A 10921-nucleotide genomic window follows, 5' to 3' on the forward strand; every position below is an offset into this window, starting at 1 on the left:
AAACCCAAGAGCATGAACGAGAAAATGCTCATGCGTGAAGGAATAATATATCTTTAGATATGTGGAGAGTTGTTGCTTAATAATTTTGAATGTTTGTTAAAAATTATAATATGTTTTACTGGTTTAGAAAATTATATTAGGTTTTACTTTTTTTATTAATATTATTGCATTTCTTTGTTTTTTTTATTAACTTTTGTAATTTTGAATGTTTGTTAAAATTTTATATGATTTTTTAAGGGGAAAAGTATTTCTCCGGTCACCGAAGATAAAGTTATCTCCAGTGAGCTCAAAACGACGTCGTTTTGGGGTTATAAGATTAAAAAATTATAATGATAAATATAACCCTGCTATATATTATAAGGGATATGATATTGTGACACCCAAGTTATGTTACATCCATGTGACACCCAGTCAATCTCACTGTTAGATCGCTTATGTTGATCCAACGGTTATATTTATTTCCATCTTTGTATGGTCATGATTTCCCAAATTTAATATTTTATATTTATTTCTACCTTTGTATGGTTATGATTTCCCATATTTAATGCTTTCACTTTAAATTTGGGAAATCATGACCATACAAAGGGAAATAGATATAACCGTTGGATCAACATAAGCGATCTAACGGTGAGATTGACTGGATGTCACATGGGTGTAACATAACTTGGGTGTCACAATATCCTATCCCATATTATAATTACAAAAACACTTTGATTTTCGCTCAAAACAACGTCATTTTGAGCTCACCGAAGATAATTTTATTTCCGATGACTGGAGAAATCCTTTACATTTTTTAAAATCTTATAAATTCATATTGTCCTTTCAAATCTTATAAATTTTATTAAAATCCTTTAAAATTCAATCTTATGAAATCTTTATTATAAAAAAGATGTTTGAAGTCACTCCAATTCTAAATAATCTTTTAAAATCTATAAAAAAATTTATGTCAATTTTTTTTTTTTTTAAATCCTAATTCAATACATTTCATATAGTTAGGGGATAGACATCTCATACGCTTAGCCCATCCCGTAATTGGAGGAGGAGATATTTATCTCGTTGACACTAAACCCTAAAAGTTACTCACAAAATAGAAAACGTAATTCCCAACGCAGTATTCCCCGTAGTGCTAAACAATGGACAAACGTTACGGTACCTGCGAAGAAGAAAGGCAGAGTGAGAGAGGAACAAGAAGCATTGATAACAATAATACTCTGTTTGTGCCTGAGGAATTGTTAATTCAAATCCTACTGAGGTTGCCCGTTAAGTCTATCATACGTTTCAAATGTGTTTGTAAGTCATGGTTTTCTCTCATCTCTGATCCTCACTTTGCAACATCGCATTTTGAATTAGCTGCATCATGCACCCAAAGACTTGTGTCCTTAGCGGTTTCTGGTTCTGAATGTATATCCAGGGACTTAAATGCATCGCTTCTCGACGATTCTGATTCAGTAAAGCTTAATTTTTTGCCTATCCAACCTCATTGTTATCTTCGTATTCGAATTATGGGTTCCTGCAGAGGGTTTCTACTTTTGGATTGCAATACATATCTCAATATATGGAACCCATCCACCGGTGTCAAAAAACGAATATCTTTGCCTCCTTTAATATCCACTACGAATTATGTGTGTTCCTATGGTTTTGGGTATGATCCTTCAACGGATGACTACTTGGTGGTGGTGGTTGTTCTAGTACCTTTCGATGTCCGAATTAATGTGGCAACCAGCTTGGAGCTTTTCTCATTGAGAGCTGATACCTGGACAAAAATTGAGGGTACCCGTTTGCCCTATATGTACCCCCGTATTGGTAGACCTGTGTATAAAGGGTTACTCTTGAATGGTGCTATTCATTGGTTGTGTGTTCATCGTCGTACAACAATGCTTGTTATTTTTGCCTTTGATTTGATGGAAAGGAGTGTTTATGAGATACCTCTACCAGATGATTTTGTCGGCAGCTTTCTATCTTGTGATTTGCGGGTACTTGGAGGATTTCTCAGTCTGTCTGTTGTTGTGAGGAATAGTAAAGCTAATATATGGGTGATGAAAGAATACAAAGTGAAGTCATCTTGGACTAAGTCTATTGATGGCATTCCTAATGTATACTTTTCTCCAATATGCTCTACAAAAAGTGGTGATATTGTTGGAAAAGATGGTGGACGATTAATGAAATATAATGACAAGGGACAGCTTCAAGAGCATCGCTTGTGTTGTGTTTTTCCACGTCAGTACGATGAGGCTATGTATACAGAGTCTCTGCTTTCGCTCCCCCGGAGACAATGAGCAAGCTGGAGAAGATGAATGACAATAACAAGCAAGAAGAATTAGATTGTGAAATATTATCTGATACCTATGTCATTTTATTCATACCCGTCTTGTATTATGAACTCTTCTGGTATTATGATGCATAAAGAGTAATAGGCAGAGAGTGATGAGACTGCTTGGAGACAGAATAGTAGTCCGTATGCACTTAGTTTTGGAGTTAGTACATGAACTTTAGCATCTTTATCTTATTTCATCGTGAATTTTATTTTTTGTTGTTGTTTGGAGTTTGGACGAGTATTTAATCATTATGTTATTACTGTGTTTATGTTTTGCAATTTTTTTTCCTTCCACTCTTTTACAGTTTTTTGTAGCTTGAAGCCTTAATACTGAATTTATTGCATTGCTAGCATGACATGAAGTCAAGTTGTAAATTTTGACAATCAGTTGACACCTGACACTATTCATATGAACTGATTTAATGGTGATATCCAATTTGGTCTATGCTATATATTATGAAGTCAATATTATCAATCTTGGCTTCCTTACCAATTCAAAGGTTTTTATTTTTATATGTTGTCTTGGTTAGCATATAAATAATCATTTCTTTGATAAAGATATATTTTATCAATAGAAAATTAGTCTTTTATTCCTTATATTGACATGATTATCAAGTAGCCAAGCACTGCACCAGAAAGGCAGGAATTACTGAACATAGCATAGTAGACTGAAATGCTAGGCTGAACAAGAGTCCTGTTCAATAGATTTTATATAATTATTCTGTTTCCTTTTGTAATGATTCATTTTTTAAAGAATATGAAATTTGTAGTTTGACTGTATGTCTTTAGGGAAAGGATATTATGTGAGTTCTAATCCTGTCTTCAATTTTCTCCTGTAGAATAAAAATGAAGTTATTTATATGCAGTATGTTGTATTTGAGACAGGATATGATTCTTTCAATTTCTTGGTGATGCGGTTTATGTCATTGCAAGATTGAGGGTGTGTATGGCAAAATAATTGTTGACTTCTTGTATCCCAATAATGGTGGTGATTCTGATTTTGATGTCTCCCTGCTTGCTCTCATGAGATAAATAACAATTCTTGTTTATTGTGCATGTTAAGGTTTTTGTTTTTTTACATGCATGTTAAGGTTTTTAGATAGGAATAAGCATGCGCCAGAATGAAAAGGATTCTGTTATTCTTGATGGAGATGGAGAATAAATAGAGGTTGAATCCTCTTATAAGGGAACATCCCTTCTCTGTTTTAAGAAATCATGCCAAAAAAATGCTTTACAATTCTGTTTCCTCCTGTTTAACCACCTAACTCTTAATTGATTCACGAGACTATGACCCATGTGAATGTTTCTAAACATGCTAACCCATTTCTTCATCAATATTGTACTATTTCAAATAAAAAAACATCATTTGCTCTGCAAAAATCCTAATGTTTCTTTCCAAGGTGACTTAGATTTCGTAGATTTCTCTTGAATAAGTACAACACTCGTAATCAGCAACACAATTCTGGATGCTTTCATCGATTTCTATGAAAATCCAAGTAGAAATGATTGACACTCCTCTGTCTCTCATCAATTTTCTTATCTCGAAAACATCTTTCCACTTCGTTCAGGCTCAAATTCTATCAATTATTTCCAAAACTTTCTGTCCTAATTCAACATGACCATGCATTAGACACCCATTGAGTTTTAATTTTTTTAAAAAGTGATAAATTATAATATTTGTTTAACTTATAATATATTTTGTATAACATGGTATTTTTGGTTTAGTATAATTTTTAAAATTTATATTGTGAAACACCTTATTGAAAGTAGACGGGAACTGTGAAGCAGAATTAGCAATCTGGACTTACGTTTTGGCCATGATAGCTTCAAGGCGTTCCAAGTAAACATGCTACGAAATTTACAGAGGTATTTGTTGCTATTATAAATCATAATGGTTTGCAAAACATAACTGCATCTGGTCATCTCCTGTGATAAAGACAACCCAAATTAAATTTGATTCATGTCTTTGCTTCTTCTTTTTTCTTTTTTTCTTTTTTTGATATATATAGGAAGGGCATAGCCCAAATTACAGCAAGTTTAGGAAACGAAAAATAATTACACCAGCAGTATCAGCTTCTAACAGCCTAATAACTTCTTTTTATCATGGTTGCACTTGCACTTGCACATGTCCCAGTATTGGTATATAAGTCTCAGTTGTTACTCATTTTCTGCTGAATCTTGATGCACGCAATAAAGGGGACTACTATGCATAGGAAGAATTTTTTATTTATTTTTATATATAAAAACTTTTGGTATAGACTTGTATTAGTAAGCCAATACATTACATCAATAAGTGGCCATTTCTTTCTTTCTTCCTTTTTTTAACTAGCTATATTTTCTCAACTTTTAGTTATGTATAGTTCAGTTTATTTTTTATTAAAAAAAATAACTACAGCACCTCTCAAAACGATGAAATTTTAGAATTGCTAAAAATAATTTTATCTCCAATAACAAGAGAAATATTTTTTCATAAAAAATACTCCATTATTGTAAGAACAAAGGTATTTTACTTTAGCGATTGATATTTTTTAAATAAGTTAAAAACATGAGTTGTCTGAAATATGCATCAAATAATGAGTATAAGTAGAGTATAATTATTCCTTTTTTTTTCTTCCTAAAATAGAGTATAAATATTCTAATTTAAAATTCGATTGTAAGATCTGGCACAAATATCGAATTAAAAATTGGGATAGGATATTGTGACACCCAAGTTATGTTACACCCAGTCAATCTCACCGTTAAATCGCTTATGTTGATCCAACGGTTATATTTATTTCCATCTTTGTATGGTCATGTTTTCCAAATTTAAAGTGAAAGCATTAAATATGGAAAATCATAACCATACAAAGGTAAAAATAAATATAAAATATTAAATTTGGAAAATCATGACCATACAAAGATGGAAATAAATATAACCGTTGGATCAACATAAGTGATCTAACGGTGAGATTGACTGGGTGTCACATGGGTGTAACATAACTTGGGTGTCACGATATTCTATCCCTTAAAAATTATATATATTTCAAATTAATCAGACACGTTAGAATTCAACATTTTCGTAGGTTCTTTATTTTGATACATATTTTCGAAAAAGAAGAAGAAAAAAAATGAACTTTATCTATAATACTGTAAAAAAAAAAGGGGGCAACCAATCAAAGGTAAAATCCGAGTAAAAATGATAAATGGACTTTGAGATTGGAAATTCGGAAACTTTTGGAAAAAAAAAAACGAAACGGAAACTGGAGAAACGCGTGTCCCTCTAAATTCTTCGTTTCTTTACCGTATACAGAAACCCCAAAGAAACGCGCGGTTTCGTCAACACGTTTTGCTTCACGAAATTCTCTGCTAAGGTAAATTTCCATCTCTCGAAATACATCGTTTTGATTCCAGAATTCAGTTTCAGCTGGAATTGTTCACAAGCTTTGAATAATAGTAATTTCTAACATAAATGTAGAGTTTCAGTACCCAATGTCTGTGTTAACGTTGTCACCCTTTTATGTTCATATTCACGGTTTGTTCTGTTTCCCAACGTTTCCAGAAAACCTAGTCCACAAACCCAAATGGGGTTCGGATGTTTGTGGATGATCTTGTCGTAGCACGAAAACCCAGTTCAAAGTTCGCTAATTTAAATGGATTTTTTGTGTAAATATTTTAACTTGAAGTTCAAGTAACACAGTAAGTGGTGCTGCAAGGGAATAACAAGGAGATGCTGTGAAACTATCTATTCTTGGAAGCACATTTGAGTTGATTGGAGAATACAGACTAAGGATTAGAGCTTATTGTTACGGGGAATGGTTTTGTTCTTGACTTGAGATTGTTATCAATGTTACAGCTATAATACCTGCTTCAAGTGGCCCTTTATAGTTCTTTTTGATCAATTTTGTTGCGTTCTGTTAAATTTTGATAGATGAAATTAATGTTAAACGAGTGTTTAGGACCTTACATTAAAAAAAAAAATTGGTGCAAGAAGGGGACAACAAGATATTTATGTTGTTTTGAATATGAAACCACTCTGGTATGTGTTGGACATGATGGGAAGGATCCAACCTACACGGCAGCTTAATAATTAAATGTTTGTGTGTAAAATAAAATCAGACAAAAACTTAAATACGCTAAATATGGTTAATATTAAACAAGGATATCGATAAGTTTCAAGAGCTGCCATCTTGAGTTCTTATAATGATCCAGTATCTGAATATGTTATCTTCAAGGGAGTTTGGCTTGGTACACAAAATTGCAATCTCATGCTATGCTAGTGTAAGAATGTTTTCAAGTAACTTTTTTTTTAGTATATAATTTTATCTTTCCATTATGCAATTGGTTTGTATATGTGGAAAATATGACTATGACTTTAGAATGATGCTACGTTGTTTCCCATGTCAATGAAAATTAGCTTTTACATAATTCAAACTACATGGGCTAATATAATTAGGATTTTAGGCTGTTTGTAGAAGAGCATTCATGTGCAAATGGTTTAGCTTCTAGTACAAATATGTTTATGCTCAGCATAATTTCCATGTGGTTATCAACTTTTCCAAAGCATCAACTGCTTATTCTGTTGTTTTCGTGGCATGTTAAGAATTTTAATATGGTGTTTTAATTTCTTGGGAATTTCATCTTGTTGAATGTTTACCCCTTTGTGCCATGCAGTACCCTGAGTTTGAAGGATGCCATCAGAATCAGATAAATGGGGGTGGAAGCATGTCAGTGTGTTTGGTGGGTTTGATAAGGGAAGCGGTACAAAAAGATGGAAATGCAATCACTGCAATCTACGATACAATGGATCTTATTCACGTGTTAGAGCCCATCTTCTTGGTTTTTCTGGTGTTGGAGTCAAAAGCTGTCCAGCTATAGATAGGTCTTTGAAAGAATCATTTCAAATCTTAGAAGAAGAGAGGGTTGCTCGGAAAAAGAAAAGAGCTTCTGGAACTGGAAAGCATAGCAAGCGTATTCGGACTTCTCGACCTAATCTCACCTGTATCACCAAAGAGGATGTAGATGAAATGCTAGTAAGATTCTTCTTTGCTGAGGGATTACATGCAAACATTATTAACTCACCTTACTTCCAGGAGATGATAAAAGCAGTTGCAGCATTTGGACCAGGCTATGACCCTCTCTCAGTACATGATTTGTGTGGTTCCTTTTTGAGCAAAGAGAAAGAAAGGATTGACAAATATGTGAGTCTTGTTAGGGAATCTTGGCCACACACAGGATGCACGTTACTGTGTATTGGCCGTTCACATGGTATGTTGGGTAGTTTTCAGGTTAATATGTTTGTATCTAGCCCTAGGGCACTCTCATTCTTGAAAGCAGTAAATGTGGACAATATTGATGGAGCAGGCAATTCTGTTGTTAGCATCCTTAGAGACACGGTCATGGAAGTTGGACCTACATATGTGGTTCAGATAATTTCACATCTAGGTCATGCCAGATCATATCCAGAATCTCATGCAATGTTGGATTTCCCTCATATATTCTTGTCTCCTTGCTCTTCACATTCTGTCCACATTTTGATGGAAGATATAGCCGAATTGGATTGGATAAGACCTATTGTCTTATGTGCTAAAGAAATTGAGAAATGCATGACCACATTTCAGAACTTCTCTCCCTGTGTCTTCACTCAAAATTTGAAAGGGACCTCTGACTCGCTGTTTGCTAGAATTGCACCTTCCAGTTATGTTGTCCAACAGATACATGAACTAAAGCAAGGATTGCAAGAAGTGGTTGTGAGGGAAGAGTGGAAGCAATGGAAGCATAATATGCCACAAGATGTGGGAAGCATTGAGGCAGCCATATTAGGGGAAGATTTCTGGAGCAGGGCTCATATATTGTTACAAATATGTGAACCTTTTATCAGATTGTTTGCTTCGCTTAATATTGACAGATGTGTCATGGGCGATGTCCATGAGTGGCGTGTTCAGGCTATCGATGCGGTGAAGAGTACAGGCATGGATACTGGTGCATTCAATCAACTAGAAGGGTTGATAGATAATAGGTGGGATGTGTTGTTCTCGCCTCTTCATTCTGCAGGTTATATATTGAATCCTAAATATTTTGGCAGAGGCCAGACCAAGGATAAAACCATAATGAGGGGTTGGAAAACCACATTAGAGAGATATGAGTATGAAAGCACAGCCAGAAGAGTTCTCAGAGAGCAGTTAAGTTCTTATTGGCGACTCGAAGGATCCTTAGGAGAGGAAGATGCTGTGGATTGTAGAGATAAAATGGACCCGGTTGCATGGTGGGAGAACTTTGGTTTTGAAATACCCCACTTGCAAACCTTAGCCATAAAAGTTTTGAGTCAGGTTTCAAGTGTTGCAATGTGTGAAGAGATATGGAAACATAATGGTAATCCATGCCAAGAAACATCTTCTGGGTTGGGATTAGAAAGAAGGGAAGACCTTGTTTATGTCCGAAACAATCTAAGGCTTCAAGGTCATAAAAAGGATTTTCAGGCTCCTCATCAGCTTAGAGACACGGTACTAAGTTCTCCCGCAGAATTCAAGACAAAAGCTGTACTTTGTAGTTCTGACTTCTGACAGATTATACTAGTTTTTGTCACTTCTCGTTGACACTCCAATATTTGGAATCAGACGTCAGTAGTAGTAGCATGGTGTTGGAAGCTTGGTAAATAATGCTTGGGCTTCTTAATTTTGTCTTGACAAATTATCTTAGTGCTAATCCTGTTGCAGGAGATTGAGTCTTTTATTAGTGTAAAATCTGAATATGCTAGCTGATTTTTGAGAAATAGTGCATGGATACATGATATCAGGTGTTCAATCTTATGCATATTCTAAGGTGGTAATGGCCTAGATTAAAAAAATGGAATACTATGTAGTTCTAATTGTTTAATCTGAATTGGGACCAAGCTCAGTTAATTTTGAAAAGTGAAAACATTGTATAAAGGGGCATTCCGAGAATTGAACTCGGGACCTCTCGCACCCTAAGCGAGAATCATACCACTAGACCAAATGCCCTTGGTTGTTTGCCTGATCAAATGACTGTACTTTACTATTCACATTTAAGAAGCCATCATTCGTCGATTTCTCCATTGAAAAGTTTTTAATCTTTTATTATTAATAAAATTAAAATTTTCACATTATTTTAATGATTAAGATTCTTATTTTACAATAAAGTTTTTGATAACTTCTTAAATATATTACTGTTAAGAAATAATAAATATATTTTATCTAACCGTTTAAATTTTTGAATTTAATTGATTATTTACAAAATTCTATTAATGGAATTTTACACTTTTTTTAGAGAGAATTTTACACAATAAAGCAAATGAAATCCATAAAATTATCTTAGGTGGTGTTTGGTTGAAGATTTCTTAAAATTTACCTATGCAAATCGAATTAGCAATGTTTGGTAGAAGGTTTTACAAAATTTCCCTAAGTATTGTATTTGCATAGCATTCCTTATTTGTTCATAGAAAGCAAGACAAAGTTACTATTTAGAAAGACAACTTGAAGGTGGTATTTTACATTTAGCTAGCTAAATGGCAAAAGAGCAACCCACTAGTAGACTTAAATACCCTCATCTAAAGTGCCAAGGTTTCACTTTTTTTCTGGGGTTAAATTTGTAATTTGAAGTTATTTCTCCATCTATATTTTACCTCAAACCAAACATAGACTTTATAAATCTTACCTAATTTTTCCGGTAAATTTTTTTCTAAACAAACAACTTTTTTTACATTTTCCTACCAAACTCACTTTCCAACCATTTTCCTGTCAATTACATTTTCCTAATATTCAAAAAATTTCTCCTCAACCAAACGACCCCTAGGGAAACTCTTACAATTTCCCACTCATTCTTTCTGTTTCCTGGATTTGTAGTGTGCATGTTCTTTTTTCGACAGTTTTCTCCGTTAAATCTGGTCATGATGACATTGTTTTTAAGGGCATATAAGGCTCTCTTGGACTGTTTATCACTTGTCATTTCTTATATATTCTATACGTTTTAGTGGGAAGTAAAGTGTCCTAAAAATATAAGATGACTGTGAAAGGTATCAGATACAAATGAAAGAAAAGCAAGATAAAAGATAAGTGTGTAAAATGTGTATTGAATTGAATTAATTGTACATGTAGAGTATAGCACCTTTATATAGAAGGAATGCTAACAGAGAAGGAAAGCTTAATAACAGAAAGTGAAAGTAAATCTAAACAGAATACAGTTAACAGTTATAACTAACTGATCAAGTCAATACAATACTCTATCATCCCCCCTCAAGCTGAGCAGTGAAGTAAGGTGAAACGCGAAGTTTGTCACGAAAGTCAGTGAACTTGAAATTGGAAACAGACTTGGTAAAGCCATCAGCAATTTGATAAAGGGAAAGGATGTGATGAATGAGCACCTCTTTGGCAAGTACTTTTTCCCAGACAAAGAACAAGTCAAGTTCAAAATGCTTGGTGCGTGAGTGGAACAGTGGATTGGCAGACAGCATAACTGTGCTGAGATTGTCACAGTAGAGGATGGGAGGTTTTGGAAGTGCCACACGCAATTCAGAAAGCAGAGATTTAAGCCAAGCGAGGTCAGTTATTGTCGATGCTATGCACCTGTATTCTGCTTCGGTGCTGGACCTGCTCACCACTGGTTGCTTTTTGG

At 34.2% G+C, this 10921-nt stretch overlaps 2 protein-coding genes and 1 non-coding gene across 3 annotated transcripts; 2 read left to right on the plus strand and 1 right to left on the minus strand.

The window, feature by feature from the left end:
* Positions 1–1165: 1165 nt before the first annotated feature.
* LOC133291216 (F-box/kelch-repeat protein At3g06240-like) lies at positions 1166–2583 on the plus strand. Its single transcript, XM_061489444.1, has 2 exons — positions 1166–1290; positions 1412–2583. Exons 1-2 carry the CDS (start codon positions 1283–1285, stop codon positions 2274–2276), a joined length of 873 nt encoding a protein of 290 aa, XP_061345428.1. The 5' UTR covers positions 1166–1282; the 3' UTR covers positions 2277–2583.
* A 2952-nt stretch (positions 2584–5535) lies between these two features.
* LOC133291156 (uncharacterized) lies at positions 5536–8853 on the plus strand. The gene is made up of 2 exons (XM_061489363.1): positions 5536–5664; positions 6965–8853. Exon 2 carries the CDS (start codon positions 6982–6984, stop codon positions 8851–8853), a length of 1872 nt encoding a protein of 623 aa, XP_061345347.1. The 5' UTR covers positions 5536–5664; positions 6965–6981.
* A 366-nt stretch (positions 8854–9219) lies between these two features.
* Positions 9220–9291, minus strand: TRNAP-AGG (transfer RNA proline (anticodon AGG)). The gene has a single exon. It is a non-coding gene; the product is annotated as a tRNA-Pro (tRNA).
* Between the last annotated feature and the right edge of the window lie 1630 nt (positions 9292–10921).

The sequence above is a fragment of the Gastrolobium bilobum genome, unplaced genomic scaffold (assembly GCF_033153095.1).
Source record: "Gastrolobium bilobum isolate Gb01-03AN ecotype WA unplaced genomic scaffold, APGP_CSIRO_Gbil_v1 utg1383, whole genome shotgun sequence".
In the NCBI taxonomy this organism is placed as follows: domain Eukaryota; kingdom Viridiplantae; phylum Streptophyta; class Magnoliopsida; order Fabales; family Fabaceae; genus Gastrolobium; species Gastrolobium bilobum.

What these genes read in the sequence shown, in the direction of transcription:
- LOC133291156 (XM_061489363.1), top strand. Translation starts at nt 6,982, where the DNA reads ATGCCATCAGAATCAGATAAATGGGGGTGGAAGCATGTCAGTGTGTTT.